Below are 27,214 nucleotides of genomic sequence, written 5' to 3' on the forward strand. Positions count from 1 at the left end.
GAAATCGCAGGAAACATTTAATAAATATTTAAATACGTGTTAACAAAAGAAAGCAATATATTTTAATCCAATAACCTTTCAATTGACTGGTCACGTTGTAATTGGATTTAGGAATCAGAGCTTCTAAACCCACTTGATTGAAATTGAGTTTCAATTCAATATTTTTATAACGAATTGTATTGTTGACAAATATTGTTTTTTGTTAGGAACAATGCGACATTTTTACTCGTAATTTTACAACGTTTGTTTACAATGTGTCTCTGTAACTAATTTCATATCAATCGGAAAAGCCATTTTAGCATGATTACGTAAAACACAGGAGACTTTCGCATGTCATCTTCTGCTGAGACCTTTCCCAACTATGTTGGGGTCGGCTTCCAGTCTAACCGGATGCAACTGAGTACAAGTGTTTTACAAGGAGCGACTGCCTATCTGACCCACTCAACCCAGTTACTTTAATTAATATCATATACGACTAAGTTAAATAAAACAGCACTTTATATAATATTTTTATTTGGTAATATTACCTACTTCGTGTCATATACATAGTGTTGTTTTTATTATCTTAACTAGTTTCATGGGCAAGCATTAATTATTATATAATTCACATTTTTTTGAGTATTTATTTTATGTTTTATAAATAATCTAAGTATATTATAGAATAATATTGTCGTCTCAATAATCATTTTTTTTAATGTACCTAAATAAGACCTGTATTTGCTAATAACATTATCAAGAAGAATACAAAAGTTTTGTAAAGTAAATCAGAGTGTTGTCAATTTCTTTCAAATAATATAAACAAACTTTAAGATAACTGAATCTAAAAAAAGTTATTTATCTAAGCGAAAAGGACAAAAATAACTGTTTTTAATCAAAATGAGTACATGGAACATTACTTACTGCTTAAATATCACTTAAAAAATATATAAAACTACGATAAATAAGTACTTTATTTTGTTTAAATATAAATGCACCTTTATACCTGTTTAAGGGTTTCATGATTCAGCTCATTAGTCTAATTAACTTATTTAACCATAATGACGTATGTATGTCTGTCTGTCTTTGTTAATTAATTGTTTTTAGACGGCCATAGACGTCACCACATCAGTTAACGACGTCCATAGTCATCATTAAACAATATTATTGAGTGTATCTTTATTAATTGAACACCATGTATAAAACAGGCTATATCTTATAATTGGCTTTGCCAAACAGATAAAAAAAACATTGATAATGACAGCAAATCCAAAATGGCTGCGCAACTGTCAAAATCGAACACCTGTTACTTTTAACAGCCTGTATAGAACTCAAAAATATTAAGCATTTTTAATGTAACAAAGACAGATTCACAGTTAACTTAGTAGCTATACACCAGTGGTTCCAAGTACCTCAAAGCGGCTGATAATCCTGACTCATCTTTACCCAACTCTTCGACCATTTCTTTAGCCCTGTTGTTAGCGTATTCGTGCCCACAGTCGTGACGTTCCACCATCTTGGATAGCGCCATTTTGAGTTGCCCACGCGCACCGCCGCTGGATGATTCTACGAGAGCTTTCATTACGTCGGGGGAGAAACCCTGGAAAATGAGAAATGAAGATTAAGTTAATGTAGATTTTAGAGGAAGTTCGGTAGATACGAAAGCTGAAAATAAAATATCTGAAAGAGGGCGAGGATTGTCGACGTCGAAGATTTGTGTTGTCTGTTACTGATAACTGGTGTTATGAGGTAAACTTTAGTAGGAAAAAAATAGAATTTAACCGAATGTAAGATCCTAAGGGTTAGAGAGACTTAAATACATTGGAAGTAATAGTGTTTTGTGTACATCCAGAGTGTCATGATATTTCTCGAAACAGCACAGTTTAATTGAAGCTCTTAAGGATCCTTATGGACCATGTATGACCACAGTATATAAGTCTGTGTATGAAGGTTATCTTTACTTTTAACCTGAATTGCTAAGGGGCCTTATAAACGAAACACAAAATTATTAAAGGTTTTGCTATTTTGAACTTGTTAAGCGAAATAGGCATTCAGTACTTTTATTAGTTTAGGAAACATAGCCATTTCAATAAAAGCGGCTGAATTAACTTTGTGGTACTTCATAGAGTTGATAATACCATTACACGAGAAGATACCGTCAACAAAACAAGTCTAGGTCGGTGTTTATTAAGTCAACAGTCCATAAAGTTGTTTTGATGGCTGTACTAGGACAGGACTAAATGGTAAATAAGGACCAATGAGAAAAACAAGTTGTAATGTTCACGATGACTTTAGTTAGCTTAATTGGCGTTTTATTCTATGGCTGGACAAGAAAAGTTATATTTTCTAATTACCTTGTAATTCTATGGGTTTTTAAAGTAATTATTTTGGGGTTGATTAAAACCAGGGATCTTAAATGCAGGTCTTTTTACAAAATTTAATGTGACACACATATGAGCACCGGCGAAGTTATAAAAGACTGATAATAATAACTAATGATTTGATTAAAGTGTTTTTGTTAACGAGGTTAAATAAAAATATATATCGCTCATAAATACAAGGATATTCACTAATATATCACCAAATAAAAGCCAATAAATGCTCCATAAACTCAGAGCAGTCACTCAGAGCGACAATCCCCAGTTTATATATTTGTTTGGCAAAATAAAATCGGAATATAAAACACCAGTAAATCAGGCAAAGATAACGATATAAAAACGAATATAAAACGGACCATATTTCAGGTTTCTATACCTCCATATCTTTATATCATTCAACGTCTGTTAAAAAATGATGACTCATTTTTATCACTAGATTGAAAAACTGAAATGCGTACTATATTTAGGAATCGTTTTGAAGACCATTTTCTACTATTTTACCGAGTAGCACCTGTGTGTATGAGTTCGATTCCAGGTCAAGCAAGGACCAGTGTAACTTTTCTAAGTGTACCTTAGACACTAATGATTGAGTGAAGGTGAAGGAAAACATCGCAAGTAAAAAGTCATTTATTCCAAGATGGCTGAAAATCAGCACGATTTGAAGGTTAAAACAACCACAGTCAGCCATCAAAACGACCGCCCTACACCACTTGCTTTGTGATTTTGCTGGGAAGAAGTGGTGGAATAAACTCACCATTCGTTCATGAGGAAACCTGGACTTTACTATAAAATCGCAGATCCACCTTGAGCAAATGTGGTGATAAGTCCTTATTCCTTCTCTGTATACGACGTGGCCTGTGTCCTCCAAAAATGAAGTGAGACAATAATAACGACGATGGTGAGATGGGCAGCTATTAAAGATCTAATATTTTCGTAGCTTGGAAACTGCTGAAAACTATTATGTATTTTAGAAGAAACTTTTCAAATTACTTGTAGTTTAATAGCTTTATGTAGGTACTAGCGTTATATAACAACCTACCAATACTATAAAACTGTTTTTTTTTGTATGCTTGAAAGCACAAATTTTTGAACTATTGGACCGATTTAAACGGGTCCGTAGCTCCTAAAATTACCACAAACAAACAGCCAGCTTAACAATATCATTAGTACCTCAGAGTCGGCCTTAAAACATGTTATTTACAATATAATAAACTAATTCTTAAGGTCAATGTGTGGGATCACAATTTAGGACGTCGTAAAGTAACCAAAGTGCTTCATACTACGGGTAAGTAAGAGATTGGCTTGTTTTTGCTGGGATTTGGGGCGTCAATAATTTTATGGGTCTGTTTTTATGTAGATCGATGACTTTTGTCTGGTTGGACCTATGGAAGGATTTGGGAGGCTGTGTGATAGAATACAATAGTTTCGATCGCCAACTTGGACAGCAAATGTGGTGGTTGACGCTCATTTATTCTGCATATGAGATGAGGCTTGTGCTAATTAAAAAAGATGATGATGATGTAGTAGAATAGGTGACAGAAATTGCATTATTATGAAAAATAAACACAAACTTTTGTACTAGCAATATTAAATTTTTAAAGTGTCTCCTATGATGAATTTAGTTAAGCAGAATCGGAAAATAGACAAATTATGAAAATAAATAGATGAAGGACAATTAGGCCTTATACGACAAAATACACCATAACATATGAAAATCATGGAAAACACGAATAAAACTCCAATAAATAATAACAAGAACGCCAATAAAGATGAAATATTTTACGATATTGTTGTAAAAGTTTATCGCGTCTCAAAAGGCGCGTGTCCATTGACCCGCGAGTTAAAACCAAGTTATTACCTCCTTGGTAATAACTTGCAGTTTAAGATGAAGAAATTATAATGTTTTAATTAAAGTTTCGAAGAAATTACAGTTCTTTAGCCTTTTAAGCATTTATTTTTTTAATGAGTTTATCCTGAATTTAAGGTTTATGTGGTCTGTTTATGCGTTACGGTTTCTCGGAAAGTATTTTCAGTTGCTCCCAGTTGTCACATACAATTGCTGTCAAGTAATTTTGCTGATCTCAAGTTCAGATACTTTACAACTTGTACACTTGCATGGTTTTGTTCATACATTTTATACGTATCTACCAGAAAGGAAGTTTTTTTGATTTAAAATAGTTGACGTGGTTGATTTAATATTACAATAAGAGCTGAAGTTCAGAAGATTGCTTTATGAATAGTAGTACTTAGTTATTCACAAAGCTCTAGTTAATTCCCGGGTTATCCCAGTGGCATTTATGTTTTGTCTATAGTCGATTCCCGGATTTATCCTAGTGGCATTTATGTTTTGAACAGATTTCTTCGAAACAACCAGAAGCTCGGCTTTATCACGGTACAAAGTACCTACATATTGTGGGTGAAGATTATTCCTAGATTCAACTTTGAACTATGTTAAACCCTACAGACGTAGGGCGTAACATTATTTCAAAATACAGAAGAGATTCGTAAAATCTATTTCAATAAAACCGTGTTTACTATGGAAACACGTCCATTCCTACTTGAGCGACTGATCAGACAATCTCGTTCGTTGTCAGACTGTCAGACCGTCTCGGAACGCTTCAAATTAGATAGTCTGCAATCAGACAGACACACAGTTTAATGTTGTTATGTGACAAAACGTTTTGTATTTTACTACACACTTGGTAGAAACAGACGCAAAGAGATGTTTTCGTTTTGTAAGATAAATTGTAACACTTTTATTTCGATTTATTTAGATATTGGCAGCTGAGAAGGAATTGAGGAATAGTAGAAGGAATGTGTAGGAGGAATTCTTTTGTTTTTATTTCATCACTGGTAGCGGAATTTTCATTTATACTTCTGAAATAACTTATATTTAGTTGCATAATTCCTTAGTGATCCATACAAGTAGGTTCTAATGTCTTTCGCATTAGGTTAAGGTAAACCTGCAATGGTAGATTAGTGGTGTAAATAAATAAAATAAAAAGTAATAAAGAGGAAACAATGTTTTTTTTTGTGTTTACCCTAAAGGCTCCGAAACCACAGAGCCGATTTTAAAAAATCTTTAACTGTAGGAAAGCTTCAATATTCCCGAGTAACTTAGGCTACATTTTATCTCCGTACGGGCAGTAGTTTCCACGGGACACGGGTGAAAACGCGGGAAAACGGCTAGTTGTTATATATTTTCTTTGTATTGGAAATAAACAGGTATGACCACGCCTACCAGACTGAATAGTTATTTAAATGTTAAAGTCATTAACACTGATCTCAATAACGTCATGTTTGAAGTCAATAACATCATCAAATCAAATTATTATTGAATTATTCTTTATTTTTGTCTAAGTATATAAATATCATGGAAATGTTTGTCTGAGCGTAAAACCACGTAAAACTCTATCCGCAAAATGGAAAATGACTCAGTAAAATAGTAATTTGACGTAATTACAGTTACATAAATAATTATGTACAAATAAAAAAATGAAAAAGCAGGAAGGAAACTATACAGGTATAGAGGTATAATATTTCGAGGCTTTCAAATTATAAATTAATTTAAAATATTTGGCACAAGCGTAACCGCAGCAAATCGCTAGTATTATATAATTGTATTTTATATCCGTTTTAAGATTGTTATGGGTCTCATCATTTGCATATTTTTAAATAAACCGACGACTGAACTAATAAATTACAGAAATAAAGAATTAGAACGTTGACCGCGATTTGTTTACTTTGTTTATAGAAAAAGTATCTGCAAAATATATTCCTATACATTCCTATACAATCTATTAATATAGATATTGTATAGAAGTATACATATTCTTAGGTATTTTAATAAAAATATATGGAAAAACAAGGTCAAAAGTAGCCAAAAATAAGATGGACAGCTAGTAAATATCTTAAAGGTCCCATAAAACCTTTGTCTAATATCGAGATCGAGAGAGTTTATCAGCAAAATGTGTTCGAAGTATCGACAATTTTTCAATCATCGACAAATTCGCATCCCTTATATTACCTATCGATAAACAAGGTGAAGTACGTGTATCGACGGACTGCCCACACTATGTCTCTTTTCTAGGAAAATTTGCTAAAAATAGATTTATCACCCCAATTACATAACCCATTTTATATGTAAAACTAGTGTAAAGGTTAAGCTGTCTGAAACTTGGACTGCTATAGACGTTTATGTCAAAAGCAAGCCTTTGTGGTATTTTGTACGAGTATTGTTAGGGAGAACTTAAAATAATTATTCGTCTAATAGAGGAATATCTGTCTATTAATTATTATTTGGCATAAGTATTTTATAGATAAACATTAATTAATGTTGTAAATAGATATTAAATGAGGTCCATTAAAAAATGTGTTTTGTGACAAACGACATCTACCATTTTTGTATAGTGAAGACTTCGTGATTTTTTTTATATACTCAAGAAAGTTTTCTATGTAAGTAATTAACTTTTATTGCGAAGTATCCACTTTTCTTACAGTGCTAGGTAATATTAACAAGACTTTTTACTTTCCCGTTGCTAGTCACAGACCTGTTCTCAAACAAAAGATAAACGTATTTTCTAAAAAAGAAAAACATTAAAACTCACGCTATAATCCGAAAGCCGCTGTCTCTTCGCATCCCTGCTGAGAAGATCATATAGCAACAACAGCCTCAAGTTTGAAGCCGACAGCTTGGCCTTCACTGGCTGACTGCCCTGCCGAACTTCAGCCCACACATCCACCAGCTTATCATCATGAGGGTCGTGCGCCATCTTGATCATCTCCCGTACATCATCAGACAAGTACTGCAAGTTCTCCTCACTTAGCTCATCGATCACGTAGCCGTCAGATCGGCTGGAGATTTTGACATCGTAATGAGGTGGTAAATATGGAGCTGACTCAGGAGTTGGTTCCATTAAAGGCTTGATCTGCTCATGGTGGAAGGACAGTAAAGGCTCTTCGGTCCTGGTCTCCTGAGGTTGAAGAATAGTGTATTGGGCTGGGGTTTCCACTGGGAGTAGTACGAAGCGATGCTGTTGAGGATGCCAGGTGTATCTGGTTAGAGGTTTTGGGGGGGAGAATGGGGCGTAGAGACCTGGCTTGTGGTGGGCTGTTGTCATGTCTGGCCTGGAATTTGAGTGAATGTAGATTAGTTCTTGAAGTTATAGAGATGCTAGGTTATTTTGCATGCGATAATCTCTTTCAAATTATTCTCATTTTTACGCTCATTTAAAATCCTACTAATATTATAAACGCGAAAGTTTGTATGTATGGATGTATGGATGTTTGTTACTCTTTCACGCAAAAAGTACTGAATGGATTTTAATGAAACTTTACAATAATATAGCTTATACATCAGAATAACACATAGGCTACAATTTGTAAACATATTGTTCGAAATACTAAACCTGCGCAGACGAAGTCGCGGGCACCAGCTAGTAGAATTATATACAAAGCGTGAAGTTTAACCTAGATCACTAAATCTTTAAAAAATAAATATACAGTAGGTACAATTCATGCATAATTATATACATTATTCACAACTACGTTCCCAACATGTAAAGACTACATACTTATTTACAAAAAACACACCGTTTTTACTAAATTCTAACACATAAACCTTATTATACATAGGTTCTATTTTACAGTTTAGTTAATCTAATCCCCATACATTTACATAAACCAGTCCTACAGCGTATTATTCAAAAGATACGAAACTTCTTGGATAATACCCATTCACCGTTGTGTTTGCCAAACGTGACGCGAATTTTAAAAGTAAAACACCGTATACGAACTGTTTAGCCGGCTTGTTTTGTATTTTTTTTTATCGCGTGGCTACTGAACTGTCAAACAGCTGTGAGTTTGAAGTTAGAAAAAAGTAGTTTCAGTAATGTTTCAGTACATTATAAAAGACTGATAAAACTTGGTGATTTTGAATATTTTTGAGTCTTCCTTATTATACATATAAATGCGAAAGTAATTCTCGTATGTTTGTCTCCATGTCGCATCTTCACGTCAAAACTACTAAAGAGATTTAGATGAAATTTGGTACACAAATAGTCAAAAAAATGAGGACATAGGTTACTTTTTATGCGGTAATGGAAAGTGGTTCTCGCGTGTAAGTAACTACTACTTGTTGTAGTAACTGGTATTATATAAGGAAAAATCTTAGATTTATTAACTTTAAGCTCTAAGCCTTACAATTCTATGTACAAATAATAAAAACCGTGAGAAAAACATGAAAATTCAAGAAAATCATTTCCTTAAGATGCTTAGGTAATAGTATTTTTCTGTACATTACTATAATATCCTTGGCGTCTAAAACAGCTTTTTCCCTACATAAGAAAGAAAATTACTTGGCCTTAGTCCTGAAAAAATGTGGACCCCATTTCCCAGTTAATTATTTTTCAATCTATTTATTCCGAGAAGGCCTAGCCAGAAAGCAATTTGTCTAAACCAAATTAAAATATTATGTTACATAAAAGATTAACTTCGTGAAAGACGAAACTGTTGACTGTTCTTCGCTCCATCAATAAATTACGTTTTAGCATATTGAAAATTGAATTGAATATCTTGTTATTTACCCCTCCCTGTAATGCCTATATCTTCTTAAATTAATACAAAACAGATTTTCCGAATGCTGGTAATTAGTTTGTAAATGTTTACTTTATTTTTATACGTTCAAGTACCTATTACTTAGGTAATATAATTATTGGTTACATCTTTAAATCATTGAGCTGTTTTAATTTCTGATACAGGCCATTTTAAAATTATATTTGGCTGTTTCTTCACCCTTTTCTATAATATACAATTATGTACTCATTTTTAGTCACTTACATTCAATATTTTATACAGTACTGACTTTGGAAAAGGTTCCACATTTCACATAATTTTTATCTACATTAGCGCGTATGTCCGGACAATATTAAAAATTATGTCTTCGTTTTGTATCCACCATTTCCAAAATCAATCAAAAAGAAAATTAAAAGCGTATGTACAGTTGCCAAAGTAACCTCTTAGTCGTCCACCAGCTATTAGAAGGCTTGAAGGTCACATACGGCTTCTGGGTCGTCGGCTTAGTAGCCCACGACGGCCTACTGGTAGTCCAAGTCGTCGGCTTCAAAGTCGTCCACGAAGTCGGCTTCAAAGTCGTCCACGAAGTCGGCTTTGAAGTCGGTTTTGTGGTCCAAGCGGGAGGCTTTGTTGTAGGTTTAGTAGTGGGTCTGTTGGTGGGTTTCGAAGTCGGTTTAGAAGTGGCTTCGTCTTTGACTTCGAATGCCATCTGGTCTGTGAGGTGTGCTATGACTTGCATGGCCACTGGTAGGTAGGAGTCTGATAGCTGGACTTGCTGTTTTGCTGAGTCTACCTGTAAGAGAGGAAAATAGCCGACTTCAAAGTTATAGTTTGTAATGCTACCTTGCGATCATAAAGGAATTAGTTTTAGGAAACATTTATAGATTCGAATGGTTTGGGGGGAAATAAACTCGGGAAAATAAAAGCTGGACATAAATGACTATGTATTAATAGGAGTAGTTTTTTGTGTTAGGTTTTAGTGTTAGTATATGTATGTACTCAATATGGATCCTGTTAAATGATGTAAGAGTAAAAGTTATTTAAAAACTACTGAAATAGTCACTTAAAAAGCTGAGACTGTCATGTATTATTTAAAACAATAGGTAATAAATAAACTTGTACATTTGCATGTCAAAGATATGTATGTCAACTTGGAAAAGTGAAAATATGGAAAATATTGCGGTGTGCGAAAACAAAGGAAAAATGACAGCTGGTTTGATGAAAGTGACATGACTTGCTAAATACATAGGTTATATAAATAATTTATCACAACAGTTTTTAATGAATTTTCTTAAAATATGACTAGATTTTTTACCGACTTCCCAAAAGTAAGAAGTTTTCAATTCGAGTGTTTGTAAGTGAATTTACATAAAAGTTGTATATATATACCTATAGTTAATAAACATACCTATCATAAATCAGAATGACTTGAATTTGAACCTTGTACCTAACTTACGTGCACCAATTTGAATTACCTAAGTCAATTTGAATGATCAAGTAATAACTATAATAGACTGTCATAAATTACCAAAAACTATGCAACTTACATGACTCAGCGAAAATAAGCAGAGCACCAGACATACTGCTTGTCGAATCATAATGAAATCTGAAACAAAACACACCCAAATTATAATTATGAAAAAACATAATTATTTTTATGTCAAAATTCCCGCCAATAATAAATGTTTTACAAAGAGAACAAAGGGCTTGTTTATTTTTTCAACACGCTATTTTTATTTTGCATTTTATTTGTGGCCAGTATTTGCTAGAAGAAAATGTAACTTTTAGATTTTTACCAATGAGGTTGTCAAAAAAATATGATGAAACGATGATGTATGGATAATAATGGATATGACAGATTAATTATGTCCGTAACCACCCTTAGGTTTTTTACCGACTTTATTGACTAAAAACTACAAAGAGCGTATCTATACTTAACATTATACAGCTGAAGTTTGTTTGTTTGTTTGTACGCGCTAATCTCAGGAACTACTGGTCCGATTTGAAAATTTCTTTCAGTGTTAGATAGCCCATTTATCGAGGAAGGCTATAGGCTACTTTTTATCCCGCTACGGGAAGTAGTTCCCACGGAAACCGCTGGCAGAAGCTAGTTTGATGATAATTTGTTTCATCATTTTGTTACTACATTGACGACCTACAAGTCCAATTACATCTTCTCGTAACCAAACTCCTTGCTTATTACCGGCGCATCCTTAAACTTCAGTTCGCTAGTTAACCTGTACTTGTGTACATTGTGAAAGTGCGTCGTTAACTGAAACTCGTAAACTTTACAGGCCGTAAAGCAACACGTAAAAATCAGACAATGTCTCCAACGACGCACATTTACTACGTTCTTGTTAATATATTTATAAGTAAACAAAGATGTAACTTGTTTATGGATTTTGTTTTTTTAGGTATTGCTAAAAAAATTGGAGCATAAAGTATGGATTTTATTTTTTATCAAAAGCTGATATCATTGAGAATATACAAATAATATTACGCCTCATAATTTGCAACTTACTTTAGTTTTCTTGAAATTATAAGACTGTATTTTGTCATATTGATTTTTTCCGCGAATTTGTCGGCATATTAAATTGTGAATAGATAAACAAACTAGTTTAACCTAAATCTTTTTTCTCACCATTTTATAAAACAATACTAAAACAAACTATGTAAACTTTATATCAACAAAATATACTTATTTATCTCAGTACTGTTCCCCATAAATAAATAAATCCAACACATTCCAGTGTTACCATTCCAAAACAGCGAAAAGCAATTCTGCAAACCATAGACAATTTGTGGGTCATTTGAAACGAGTTTGTATATCCACAAGGCTGAGTAGCGATTCCTGTGCCTACCGTTACTTAGATCCGGTTACTCTAACTGGGACACTTCTAGTTAATGCATTGTACTGCAATGTAGCTTGTTTCCGATAGTTTTATGTTAATCTGGATTTTCTTGGGATATTTATCCTTGTTTTGTAACGATATACAAGCTTTGCCGGTTGTTCGCTCACTCGATCGTATTTTCAAATGGAGCCTTTAACTTAGATTATTGAAAGAAATGGAGGTGCAGTGTGATTATCAAAAACAAAATCACACATACATACGAGTATGAGCGATGCTCTTGTACTTTTGGCACGGCAATGGCGTGTCCGATAAGTTAAATTGTCTAAGCTTGTCAATTTATATTATTCGTTTATCAAGGCAGAGGAACTAGAATTTTTCCCCAGTATTCCTGTAGTTCTAGAAGTTTACACAAGCATCCTTTTCTGCTTCATTATTTTAGACTTGATCTAATTGAAGTAGATAATGATAAACAGATAAACCAGTCCATGTCGTATTAATAACGTATTGAATGTTTTTTCAAATAAACCACTGATTATTATTTATTGCTTTATTAAAGCCCTGAAAATAATAAAATCAACAGATTGCGTGGTCCCTGCCAATTTATATAATGACAAATAAGAAAAATTAAGACCAATTAAACAGGACCCTAATTAAAAGTTGCGGCCTTTGTAACGACACCTTTTCTCGCCAAAACAAAATGGCCGAATACTTTCAATCTAAATACAAATAATATCATAAAGAGGAAATATATTTTTGATTATTTGTACCCCAGAAGCTCCAAAAGTACTGATCCGATTTGAAAATTCTTTCACTGTTAGGAAGCTATCTAGACACACGGCAGTGTGTCCGCCAAGTTCGAGCAAAAAAAGCGACACACCGGCCGTGGGTTATATTACACGAACCATTTCGGGCCAAATTCGACCCCCCTGTAACTCAAAATCTATTTTATTTACGCATATCAAATTTCTAGTATCTGTTGAGACCTCCTCACTTATCTAAAATACAAAATTTCATTAATATACCTATTGTAAGTCTTGAGATATTGACGTCAGAAAATCGCTATTTTTACTATACACTGATTCACTTATTCACTTATTCACTTATTCACTGATTCACTGATTCACTGACTCACTCATCAAAAACCTAGACCACTTCCAATGGTCGTATTGACTTGAAATTTGGCATGGAGGTAGGTCTTTATGTCAAGGTAAAGGGAAAAATCTGAAAATGGCCAAGTGTGAGTCGGTTTCAAAATAATGAAGGTGTTTTATACCCGGTGTAAATTATACCCCTAAGGAACTAAAACGACCTAAATTTATCTATATTTATATAATATATCTTCGAATGGTACAAAGGTTTGTATTAAGTCAAAGTAAAGTAAAAATCTGAAAACGGCCAAGTGTGAATCAGTTTCGAAAATAACGAATGTGTAACTTTGATCCACGAACATAATATATGATAACATGTCATGTCAGTCAGTTGGTAAATCTAGTCCATTTAGTTAATCTAGTTCATTTCTTTGTAAGAAACAAAGTGCAAATAAAAAAATCTAAAAGATAGTATAAATGAGACATTTCTTTAACTAACTTCATCATAAGAAAAAAAATAGAATAAACAACCTTACAAAAATAAATGAAATCCCACCCAAAACAAAAATGTGAAAGAATGCCAAGTTCGATAATATGGGAATGCTTCGCCTATAAAAGAAGTGAGATCTGAATAAGTACCAAGTTCCATACACATACCTCAGTTAAAAATAGTTACTTTTTAATGATATTACTTGGCAAGTTTTAATAGAAAATTAAATACTTGATTCATTGCGTTTAGTAGGTTTATAACAAGGTGTATGAAAACTTGCCAAGTAACATCATTAAAAAGTAACTATTTTTAACTGAGGTATGTGTATGGAACTTGGTACTTATTCAGATCTCACTTCTTTTATAGGCGAAGCATTCCCATATTATCGAACTTGGCATTCTTTCACATTTTTGTTTTGGGTGGGTATTATCTACGAGTAGCATGGGCTATATTTTATCCCGGTATGTGCTGTTCTCACGGGACGCGGGTGAAACCGCAGGACAACGGTTAGTTGTTATAATATTTTCTTTGTATTGGAAATAAACAGGTATGACCACGCCTACCAGACTGAATAGTTATTTAAATGTTGAAGGAAAATCGCTAGGTAGTTAAGAATAAAGATATTTACATTCGAGAGTATTGTGCCCGCGAGCAAAATATTCAACTGTCAATAAATAAATAATTTCATACAGAAAATTATAATAATTTCGTTCTGTGAAATACTGACAACATAACATATTTAATTTAGCTCTTAATGAAGCTTTTAGTAAAGCTTTTTGTTTCATAATTGTTGTTTTAATTAAATAACATGTCGGTATTTAATTTTGAGTGTACGTAGTAAGTTTATGTATGTTTGAGTCGTTGTTTTGTGGCTTTTATTGTAATTTTGGGTAACCATTTTATTGCTTAGTTTGTTTAATGTAGGTACCTATTGCGTTTTGCAGCTTAATTATCGGAAAGCACGATAAACCGTAGGTCGTGGCTATCATTTGAACATCTTTGGCAGTCGTTACGGATCGTCAGAATATCTGACAAGTTACCTAAGCCGACTCCAACATAGTTGGGAAAAGGGTAGGCAGTTGAAATATAGCATTTTATAATAACCTACCTACTTATGTTACAGCGCGACTGTTATGAGCTGGGTTTTGGGTTCGATTCCCGGTTCAGGCCGTAAACACTTTGTGGGCTTTAGGAACTTCCCCAAAATAGCCCCGGAGTCTGAAAGTTGGGGGTGTTAACACTCCAGTGCCTAGGAAACCACGTACACCCGACTTACAATACTAAGTACGTGTGTGAAAAGAGCAGTTTTTTATACCTCTACAGAGATAAGGGGGAAAAGATACAACCCTTCCACAGTCGGAGGTCAAAAATATGAATTCAACTCTTTTGTCATAAGTACCCTATGACTAAACCGAACGTCATAACACAATATTCCGCGTAAACCAAGCGAAAGTCTCATTAAAATTCGTCCAGCAGTTGTGAAGAATGTGCAAAGAATAGAATTTTACTTCTTTGCCAATACTGAGTAGTACACAATACTTATTTACATTTTGTACGCTTTCTTTCCGTAATAACAGCAGCTGTGTCCAGAGACCAGTAAAACTTAAGAATAACGTTTATTTAGCTGACTTTAAAAAAAGGACAATGGGTTTAAGACATTTATTGGTAACTGACTTCCAAGAAAGAAGAAAGGGTCTTGTTCGTTTGTTTGTTTCTTTTTTACTTAATTTTCCCGATGTTTTTCCTTTATATCCTAAGAAAGTCACTTAATGTGTAACAAGCTGTTACATCTGTTCTAGACTAATAAGTGCATGCAATTTGGGATACACTGAGATCAATGTTAAGTTTCAGCCTTTTTAAAAGTGCCAAAAAGTCTTGTTTTACGAGGGTTATTATCACAAAAAGGGAAGTAAATTATGACTAGGTAAATAACAAATTATATTTTTCTCTTACTTTAACTTTTAAGCTCCTATATCCAATTCAAAATCAGACCACGTTTTAAGATTAAATTAACAAGACTTGAGTAAAAGGATATTCAAATAAACGTCTTTCGATCGATGTCAACAAACGAAGAAGTATTACGAGCTCAACCAAACCGTTATAAACTACTATCGCGAATAACATAAATGAAAAAGTAAACTAAAAAGCGATGAATCATTGACAGAATCTTAATTCTATTACATTGACATTTACTACTATTTAATAATAGCCAAGAAACCGCATATAATCAGCATAATTTATTATTTAAAGTGACATGTATGTGAAAAATACAAAAAAGTTATAAATATCTTTTAATTATTTATTATTTTTTAATTCTAAAGAAAAGATAGATAACCACCACTATTGTTTATCTCACTAACCATCTAAAAATATTAATAAGAATAAAAATAAATTCAAAATAATACTGACCTCTTACTTCACACTTAAAAAAAAAATCACTTTTCAAATTTGTAATGGGTTCGATTCGCGCGCGTGCGTCGTGCGCGGGCGCAGCGTCAAACTGCCCAGCATCCTCGGGTAGTGACCCCGCTACGATCACTGTATGTCTATAGAGCTGATGATACTAGCGTGTCAATCATTTTATAACCTGTTTGGTGGTAATAAAAGGCTCCATATTTGGTAGGTGTTTAGGATGTGATGTTTAGGTACTATATTTATTACGATAGGTTGTTGAAAGATGATGTGTCCTCAAAGAAAGCGTTTGGAATAAACATTTCCCCTGTGCTCGTATCCCAGATTATATTACGGGGTGGGCACAGAACGTTTTAGTCTTCCATACTTTACTGAACAATTTAAAAATGCAAGTTTTTAGCCTCTGTTATAAAAGCTAAAGAAAATGCAGATTTGAAAAGAATCATTTTATGGGATATATTTTTAATTTTATTATTTTTATAATGATGCAAAGGGGTATTAACATCTCTATCGCAAATTAAGCAGAGACTTAGTTCATCGACCAAGTATTAGCATACAGGTAAAATTTTGCCTTACGCTTTAGTTAGAGACCTCTTAAAACATTAAATTACTTTAAGTAGGTATTGGCTAACTAAATGTTGTCTGTTTTCAAACCAGCACCTCTTATTTGAGACATGTCTTCTATCTTCCCCTTCAATTCCCCTTCCACGAGAAATAGAGAAAAAGTTACATACCAAATGAAAAATATACACTTCACAATCCACTAATATTTAACTAATAAGTCAGGAATATTCCCTTTTTTAATTACTTGGCAATCCTAACACATACATAACCCACAAACATTATCAAAACTGAGAACCGTTTAATTTGCTATTAACCTTAATAAGCAAACACTGCGCCACAAGGTTTAGGCGAACTCATTAGAAATAACTTTATTACATTCATTTTGACATACTTAACATAAATGTAAGTTTTATTGTATCCCTCGGAGAATCCCCCGGTTGTACTCAAGACCGGAAGTACTTTATGCATCCAAATCGTATTCAAAGTATTACCTGTCTCTACACCAAATTGCATCCCAATCGGTTCGGCTGTTTTACCACAAGGTTTAACAAACGAACTTGTTCATACTCTACTGCTCTTACTTAGATATACACTATTTTGTGATAATGGACAAGAATGCGATCTTTTTTTTTAACGACGTCAAAAATCATCAAATGACCCCTCCCGCTGTGGGTTAGCAGCGGTGAGGGAGTGTCAGACTCTTACTGACTAAAAACCGTCGTGTCCCGTCATAGGCCTTTTATGTGCCAGAGCCACGGTATCTCTTTCGAACAACCCGCAGCCCCGGCGATCTTAACTCGGAAATAGGTTCTCTAACAGCAAACCTTGGGCGATAGAAAGATTTGACAGCGAAAGAAATCAACATAGCGCAACGCTACTCTTACATTTATTCATCTGTATTTTCTGTTCTGTGATCTTATAGTAAAGTAAAGTCTTATCTCTATGTATTTGTATGAAGGTTTTATTTTATCCACTCTCTTTAATTAGACTTCAGAGGGTTGTTTGGTCCCTTCCGCACCTTTATATTCTCATGATTATATATAATTCAAAGTTATCCGCGACTTACAGCACTCTCATACTGTAAAATTTTTGTCGCCTGATATAGATATGAACTGTAGTGCGCACATTACAATGATCAGCTATCCGGCCAGTGTCTGCCCGATTAAATAGTTAGATTCGAACCAATCGGCCGATAATTTAGTCTACAGTACACTAGGGCTTTTAGATAAAACCACACAACACAAATTAACCTGTTACCTACATAACAACAGTAAAGATAACGTAATAACCAAGACTTTCTAGCTCAAGGTCAAGGTCATTATCATACAGAACATAAGCCCGCATAACGAGGGCTGTGTAATTAGAAAGTTGGTAATTAGCCACCTAGCCCCCCATGGGGGAATATTGCGAAATACACGCGTTTATCGCATCAATAACTTAGGCTGTTATTAGGTTTCTGTGACCTAATTCTAGGTTTTAATGGTAAGTGACATGAGAGTAGTTTGGGAATAATTTATAGGTTTTCGCATGTGGCCTGTTTTTTCGAAATGTGAAGTTCTGTGGTGTTGTATGCTGCTGATAATAATCTCCTATGCCTAGTTGTGTTTATCTCGTTGCTAGACCGTACGGATCTTGCTTTCTTTATTTCAAGGTCAATCCCGGTCTTCCTTTGTGTTACCAACACACTTTTATGCTTCAGAAAACTTTTAAGAAAAATATTAAAAAAATTATAGTCTTCCTTTTCTTAAAATGAGCTATCTAACACTGAAAGACTTTTCCAAATGTGACCAGTAGTTCCTGAGATGACAAAGAATTGTCTTAAGTAAAATACATCCCACCCAAAACAAAAATGTGAAAGACTGCCAAGTTCAATAATATGGGAATGCTTCGCCTATAAAAGAAGTGAGATCTGAATAAGTACCAAGTTCCATACACATACCTCAGTTAAAAATAGTTACTTTTTAATGATGTTACTTGGCAAGTTTTCATACACCTTGTTATAAACCTACTAAACGCAATGAATCAAGTATTTAATTTTCTATTAAAACTTGCCAAGTAATCATCATTAAAAAGTAACTATTTTTAACTGGGATATTATAAATTGCATATCAAATAAATAATCGCCTATCAATAAATACTCATCATTTATATTATTTTTTACATCAAATAACTTACTTCACTACAAATAAACTAAATGTTTAACAAAACTCAAACTGCAGATAATTCGAAATTATACATCAATATGACATTGCTTTTTTTATTATAATGCAATACAGTTAAATTTATTCTTGTACAAAAATACTACATACAAGCATTAAATACTAACTGCACAGCAAATTTTCCATATTTCATAGCAAAATAACTATCCCAGTCGCATATTAACCAGTAAGTATAACAAAACCTATTCATCATATTTGTCTTAATTTTCAAGAAGCCATGCTCGGCAAATTTAATGATTATTATAACAAAAAAAATCCTGACACATTGCATTATTTCTAAAAACAGAACAAATTAACTGAAAAAGGTTCGCTGCTTCGCGCGCTTTTTCGTCACTGGAGTGCAGAGTGGCGCGAGCGAGTAAGATAGAGTTCAATTAAAAAACATTGTATTAAAAATTGAAGCTAGTAACGAAAACGAATCGCTGCAAAACCGACTCCACGTAGTCTTGTTTGCCCTACCCCTAGAGTGCAATTCAAAACCGCGTAGGCGCGGAGGGGCAAGGCGGCCTGCGAGCTGAGGAGCAGGTAGTTTTAACGCTCGCCAACGGGGTTGAGGCTGGCCGGCTCTGCCGGCCAGTCAGCCGAAGCTGCGGTGGTGAGCGTGAAAATCATCTGCGACTATAAGCTCGCATGGGACCGCCGGAGCCACGAAGCGCCGGAGCCGTGACAGAAGCCATGCTTGCTGCATGTTGCATGCTTACTTCCATGTTGCATGCCTGCTTATATGCTGCATGCCTGCTTGCATGCTTCAGGCTTGTTTGCATGCTTCTTACAGGAAAATAAAAATTCCAAAACTATGCCAAAAGATGATTCTGACTATAAACATTCTGAAATATGATATTATAGTAGTAGCCCTTTAATGACTACTTATATGAAATGTATGCCAAAAGGAAATACTGACAATGACTGACAATGCACCAGCCCCATTTTTTTTTAAGAACTATAGTATGTATGTGCATGCAAGCATATCATCGGACTTGCGATCCGACTTAAGTACGTGGCGCCACCGGCAGAAGCTAAAAATGTGCCTATTGGGCAAAAAAGGAAGCGTGGACGCTTATAAATAATTCAATAAATTACAATTTTGTATTTAATTTTATATTTTTTTGCTGATCTCATTATGCCGTAATTAATAAATAATAAGATGACTGTGACTAATAAAAAGCTGTTTTATTCAGAAAAACTGCTGTAAATAATATAAAAATAGAAGCTATATTTAAAAGAAAAAGAGTTAACATGTATAATGTGCATTAAGATTATTAGCTGTGCATTGATGAAAAAGCTTTTGCTTTAGGAAAAATCGCTGTACGCTGCGAAAATAAATTGTAGTGTGTTTAGTGATATTTTGAGTTGAATATTTTGCTGTGCAAACAGTAATTTTGATGGGAATTCGGAATGTTATTGCATAGAAAAAGGATATTTTTTGATTTGCGTTTAAATACTACCCTTTTTAACTGAGGTATGTGTATGGAACTTGGTACTTATTCAGATCTCACTTCTTTTATAGGCGAAGCATTCCCATATTATCGAACTTGGCAGTCTTTCACATTTTTGTTTTGGGTGGGATTTCATTTATTTTTGTAAGGTTGTTTATTTTATTTTTTTCTTATGATGAAGTTAGTTAAAGAAATGTCTCATTTATACTATCTTTTAGATTTTTTAATATGCACTATGTTTCTTACAAAGAAATGAACTAGATTAACTAAATGGACTAGATTTACCAACTGACTAACATGACATGTTATCATATATTATGTTCGTGGATCAAAGTTACACATTCGTTATTTTCGAAAGTGATTCACACTTGGCCGTTTTCAGATTTTTACTTTACTTTGACTAAATACAAACCTTTGTACCATTCGAAGATATATTATATAAATATAGATAAATTTAGTTCGTTTTAGTTCCTTAGGGGTATAAATTTACACCGGGTATAAAACACCTTCATTATTTTGAAACCGACTCACACTTGGCCATTTTCAGATTTTTCCCTTTACCTTGACATAAAGACCTACCTCCATGCCAAATTTCAAGTCAATACGACCATTGGAAGTGGTCTAGGTTTTTGATGAGTGAGTCAGTGAATCAGTGAATCAGTGAATCAGTGAATCAGTGAATAAGTGAATAAGTGTATAGTAAAAATAGCGATTTTCTGACGTCAATATCTCAAGACCTACAATAGGTATATTAATGAAATTTTGTATTTTAGATAAGTGAGGGGGTCTCAACAGATACTAGAAATTTGATATGCGTAAATAAAATAGATTTTGAGTTACAGGGGGGTCGAATTTGGCCCGAAATGGTTCGTGTAATATAACCCACGGCCGGTGTGTCGCCTTTTTTGCTCGAACTTGGCGGACACACTGCCGTGTGTCTAGATAAAGTTTTTTAGGTTAGTTGTTTTGAGAAAAACCGGGTGTTTTATATTCTCGGTAAAATTGAGCCTAGATGGTTCAGTGTTTGTCGATAAAAGTAAATAGACGGAGCCTGTTGCCACGGCGACTGTACGTATTTGTTAATCAGTACTAAATTGTAATTAGTGTAGGCTTAATGAAATGCCTTCTAATTGTTAGATAATGCTACTCGCTTCGTTTAAGTTTCGGGCTGAGGGAAATACGTACTATCTACTACTACATACCTACATAGTTTTCGTTTATCTAATGGCTTACAAAGGTTTTCACAGATGTTTCGTACTGATCAGTTTTGGCTAAATATTCTAGAATGATACTCAAACCTGGAGTTGATACCTGAAGAATTTGTTTGTTTTCTTGAACGCTCCTATGCTATCTTAGCATATTCTAGACCGATTTCGAAAAATACTTTATTCTTAAATACTAGATAGATAGTTCAGAAATTAGAGAACGTTTTTAATTTTGATGCGAAGAGAGAAATTCTTTCTAGATATAGTATCCTGATTAAATGGCCCTGAATACTCTTGGACTGATCTCTAAGTATTATTATATTTATCTAAAACATAAGATTTGCTCGTAGTCATTAAGTCATCAAAAGTTCTTCTCCTTGGTTTAGTTTAAAAGTATAACAAACAAACTCATTATGGTATTGCATTTTATAATATTCAGTTGAGCTGTATTTTAACTCGTGAAATGTCACGACAATGATATCTAATGAATGCGGATGCAATACTATTACTCATACAGTGATTCTATTATTACGATTAAGAGTATACTTAGATATTATATTTTCGTATCATACATAAGTATTTTAGAAAAGGGTGATAAAGGAAAAAAACAATTTATTTTACAAACGAATATTTTATTAACAAAACACTAACTTAAATTACATTTCGGTGTACTTACATTTTGAACTCTATCTCTTACAACTTAAAATTCATTTTACAACATCTCAATCAAATCTCTCTCCATGATCATGCTGCTCTTGATGCTTATGAAACAAACTATGGAAAGAATTAACAATATTCCTATGTATATTATGAAAATAATTCTTTATTCCCTTGAAAATACCACCAAACTTATCATTGGGTATTTCGTTGTATTTATCATGATTATCAAATTCTGCATTAATATGTAGTATGCTTACACGGTTTTTCTTAGTCTTAATATTAGCTCCATTTACTTCATCTATACCAGTATTATTATTAGGTTTGCCTAAGTTTAAATTAGGTTTAATTGTAAAGTTAGTGACTATAGGTCCAATTGGTTTTCTGTCATCAGGAATATCGATAACGTTTTCAGTAACTTCGTAAGATGTGTAAGGTGGGTATGAATTTACTATTTGAGATGTGTCTGCTTGTAAACCTTCGTTTGTGCCATTATTACTAATAGTAATATTGGTTGCTATATTAGTTTTATTTGCTGTGATATTTGTATTTATAGCTACTCCAGAAGGTTCATTTATTATATTTCGGACGTTTTCTTCGCTATTGTAATAATCATAATTATTGTAATAATCTTCGTCTTCTGTCGTGTTCCAGTCGTTTGCAGAGATTTTCGTTACAAAAATCTGAAAAAAAAAAACAGTTTTTATTAGACATACAACTATTAGGGTTTTCGATGGTTGAAAGATTCATCACCTGCCAAACCTTTTCCTAACTATGTTGCGGTCTGTTTTAAATATATCTGGGTATAGGCTGTAACATTTAACATGCAACGACTGCCTATGTGACCTCCTCAACTCTGTAACCCGGACAATCACTTTGGTAAAACTGGTTGTCAAACTTTCTGGTTCCTAACTACCCGTAACGTCTTCCAAAGATGTTCAAATGACAGCCGGGACCCTCTAATTTTGAAACACGAATAGAATAAGAACGACGAAAAGATACCACTACCTACCCTTTAAAGATAATAATAAAGGTATGATGGTCCAGCATTTGTTTACAAAACAAAAGACACATATACAACACCATAATTTTCCGAATGCTTAAACCCAAAACCTGATGTTTAATTTATACGATTAAACAAAAGTGGTTTAGGTATCGATCATCATTTAATGGCCGGGGTGAATAACATTAGTGATCTCTCAAGAGGTATTATAACTTGAAGAGATGACTCAAGATCCACTTGGCCGTCACGATTTGATATTTCTTATCTGAAGTGACCACAGGTAAATAATTTTGGAAATACAGAATCGTTTACTGATGTAGGTATTAAAGTATATTTGGGTATAAAAGAAGTGTAATAGTTTACCCTGTTTTAATTGATACAAAGGTGATCAATTTTCTATTCATAAAAAATATAATTTTACTAAGTAATTACAACTGACTATGCTTAAAAAAAATAATACTACTATTTGTTGTCAGGTATTTAATTAATAGGTATTCAATTACTTGTTAGCTAGCTTTGTTTTTATGCGCGTTAAATTACACTTTATAAAGACATATTATTATTTTATTCAACATGTAAAAACTGTAGCTGACGAAAAATCTAAAAAACTAGACAAAAAATAAAATAGTTTAAACTCACCAGACAAATAACCAATAGAGCCGACATTTTAACACTATTATTAGACCGCACGATTCTATCAGTAGTATTGTACTGAAATTAAATTAAATTCGTTCACAACAAAATGGTTTAGTTAACAATAAATACGGGCATTATCTCTGAATTAACTAAATTCACTTTTCACTTTTGTTAGCAACTGACTGAGGCCGCTTTTGGTTTTTATAAGTGGGTACACTCATGTATGAGTCAAGTACTATACTAGGATTCAGGTGGCGTTTCAACACACACGACTACTAATAAATCGCACGACTTATTTTTGAAGCACCTCTTGCAATTTTTAGTCGCGTTCGAACAAGATGAAGACAGTCTAAATAATGTCAAGTTAGGCTAATAATGTAGAGCAATTCAGGAAATATAAGAAAAAACATAAAAAAGCGTTTAAATTAAGATGATCAATTGACTGTATCGGATAAACGAAACAGTTTTTTTGGACTTACATTGAAGTTTTTGTTTGTGATAAAAAATGTTGATATAATTTGAACAATGCTAACGATTGTATTGGTCGGCAGTTATTACAGCTTTGTTATAGATTCTAGAAATAAAAATAGCTATGTATTAAACTTGTAAGTTTTCGGATTGATATATTGAATACCAAATTGCCTTAATCATTTTTAAGGTTTTTCATAATTAGATAAAATTTGTTCAACACATTTAGTGTAATTTTCGTTTTCTAAATATTCATAAAAATTCTTTATTAAGTACTTGAAATTGTCTACACATTAAGACCACACCTTAAGTTTTACTACAAAAAATGCATCAGTCATAGCGTAGGACTACAACCGGGAAATCCTTTACTTTGTATTACTTATTATTGTTATTAATTCTATCAGTTTTTACATAGTATGGTTTATTCATGGGATCTGTGTCCTGTTCTTACGAGAGCGTTAGAAGATGCATTTCAGTCTCTAATTTATGTATTTTAAGAGTTTTTTTTAGTCTACGGCGCTGTTGCCTCGCCATTCTTTCTATTCACACTAGTGGATTTTTCCGCTCGTCTTTTTTACATTTTTTTTTCGCGCAGTTTCGTAGTGCAGGTATTTGTAACATTTTCCTACCGTTCGACAGAACCTCTCGGTTTTCCAAAAATATGTTAATAGGAAAGCGCTGTTTAACCTTTCATTTAATTTAAGATGACACGATGCAACATTTGGCACAAACAAAGACATAACAAGAAGCGATATCAATTATGAGAATAAAGGCCGGCCCTTTTTCCTCATACATCCTTTCCTTGTAATTTTTATAGTTTTGGGAGCGACGACGCTACGCACTAGGCAGATAAACAGCCGCAGAAAAATGATGAATGTGGTCAGTAATGGCGTCCACGGCCGATTTCGGCCACGGCGGCTGTTCTCATTTAAGGAGATCAGCCAGCTGCGCAGGACATATTATAGTGCACGAACATTTGCGCAGACACAGGTGCACTCCCTATTCCTTCACTCTCATAACCCGATGGGACGGCAATCCGACACGACCGGAAAGAGATCAGGCGCAGGTCCGACATTTACGTGCTCTCCGATGCACGAATCAAACACCAAGTTCCTGACTGCGGACTGTTTTGTGAAAGTTTAAGAAAACCCACAAAGTGATTTCGGCCCGACCCGGGAATCGAACCCAAGACCTCGAGCACAGCAGCCGCGCGCGACCAACGAGGCAGTCTCAGATTTGGTCAGTACCTACTGTAATAGTAATCTGTGTAGTAAAATCTAAAGTAGTAATTACGATTTCTTAGTTATTTTCTGGCACTATAGAGTTTGAAAAGTTTGTACCGCGTTCGTATATTTTTGGTAGAAGAACTGAGGTATTATTTTTTAAAAGCTTGTTATCTACTAAAAAAATATCAATTAATTTTCGAGGGTTTATTCAACCCAGTGCGTAGTTTGATGAGGTGATGACATAAAGTAACGCGCCTTTGAAGGCGCAGTTTCAAGTTATTCATTTTTAACCGCAATAGTTGATGAGTTTTGTGAAAAAGATGACAAACGCAGTCAAGTTCAGAGTTATATACCTACCACTGAGCTATACCTATATCCAAAAGATAGAAGCATAGATATTTTCTTTAATACCTTGTGAGGAAGATGATGAGTATGAACGTGGACGGATATAGTGGAAGAGGAAGACCAAAGAAACGATGGATGGATTGTGTGAAAGTAGATATGGTAAGAAAGAATGTTAGTTGTGAGATGACGGCAGATAGAAGAGTATGGAAGAAGAAAACAGGCTGCGCCGACCCCAAATAATATTGTGATAAGGGCAGGAGGATGATGATGACCTAAACTAGAAAGTGTTAAGATTTAGTAATAAAGATTAGATATATATTACCATTTAAATAATAATAGCAAACAAATCGTGACAAAACAATGACACTCGATACCATGTCGATACCGCAGACAATAACACTAGATCCGTATCTTTTGTATTATTGTGGACAACTTTATGACGAAGCTTTCCATTTCAATAAACTTGTCATGAATCATTTATTTTTTCCCATAATTTTATATCTACTATTACTACCTTTAGCCGACCGCAAATAAGATGTCGGAAAAGGGTTGGGACGATGGTGACTAGGACTTTAGGTAATGATTTCATGAGATGAAATGTACCCAATGGTGAAATAACAAAACTGAACCTTTTAAGGTTTACTTTGGAATTTAGATGTTTTGCAATTAAACGGCCTGAGAAACGGACCTATGTAATAAAACAAGGTCCCAATATACCTAAAGTTAACTACTGAAACTACAAAATAACGATCTATTTACAATCTAACCTATTTTAAAATGAATAAATAAATGCTACTTTTGCATACTTTTTGCGTTTAATTTCTCAGAAAACCTGAAATCAACTAAAGGTTGAGCCCGTTTCAGCAAATGTCAGAAGTTATTTATTTATGAAAATTCAGTAGCTAGCAATATTGTTCATAGTTAGAATTTCTAGTTTATTAATTAAAAGATTGTTTGCCTCCATATTTCAGTAACGCGTTCATTAAAATACCGACGCAGCGTTCTGAAAAACGTGAAACATAACTGAAAACTAGGATGTGGGAAAAGTTTGTTTAGCGAAAAAAGTTGCAATTTGCAATGTTTGTCATGCAATGTTTTAAAAATAACATAAACTATGATAACGAGCTTAGTTGTGGTATAAAAATTGTGTTAGACTGTTTTGAATACGATATAATCTAAAACTACATAATATCATAAATTGGTTAAGTTTATAGGAATTTATGAATGGATGTAGGTATAGACAATTGTTCCCCTATCACGTAAAACTAGCTGGGTGAATTGTAATGAAACTATCAGAATAACTTATAGGCTTATTTCAATCCTGGTGCAAAAAGTAGTTCCTCAGGAAATAACTGAAACCGCTAGAATTAGCTAATCGTCTTATGTGTACTCTTTTACCAGATAATGAGGCACTCTACTACCAGAAAGATATGCTATTATTTGTCCAAGGACATGCATTAGGAAAGATGAATAAATACCGGAGCATATTTCAGTAGTGTACCTACAAGTTCAGTGGGGCGCACGATATACTCGGGAGACAGTACGGATTGCAGAAAAGTATATTCTGTACCGTATCTGTATTAAAAGTCAGTAGTAGAAAATGCTGTCAAAAAAAAATAAATGTTCCTATAATAGATATTAGTGGCTCTTAGTGATATTATACTTTGCAGTTCACTCGATAAGAAG

General features: G+C 33.7%; 2 protein-coding genes across 3 annotated transcripts in view; both read right to left on the reverse strand.

Moving 5' to 3' along the window:
* LOC110378686 (2-methoxy-6-polyprenyl-1,4-benzoquinol methylase, mitochondrial) overlaps positions 1-27,214 on the reverse strand; it is a 381,156-nt gene that overhangs the window by 71,993 nt on the left and 281,949 nt on the right. The gene's annotated exons all lie outside the window — the stretch shown is intronic.
* LOC110373656 (uncharacterized) lies at positions 497-15,906 on the reverse strand. Of its 2 annotated transcripts, none has more exons than XM_064040610.1 (5): positions 15,767-15,906; positions 10,475-10,533; positions 9,413-9,720; positions 6,962-7,481; positions 497-1,576 (listed from the first exon to the last, which is right to left on the reverse strand). In XM_064040610.1, exons 2-5 carry the CDS (start codon positions 10,523-10,525, stop codon positions 1,358-1,360), a joined length of 1,098 nt encoding a protein of 365 aa, XP_063896680.1. In that variant the 5' UTR covers positions 10,526-10,533; positions 15,767-15,906; the 3' UTR covers positions 497-1,357. The 2 variants fall into 2 exon arrangements, with proteins under 2 accessions (XP_063896680.1, XP_063896679.1); XM_064040609.1 differs by having other exon boundaries at positions 9,368-9,720.

Source organism: Helicoverpa armigera, chromosome 22 (assembly GCF_030705265.1).
Source record: "Helicoverpa armigera isolate CAAS_96S chromosome 22, ASM3070526v1, whole genome shotgun sequence".
Classification (NCBI taxonomy): Eukaryota; Metazoa; Arthropoda; class Insecta; order Lepidoptera; family Noctuidae; genus Helicoverpa; species Helicoverpa armigera.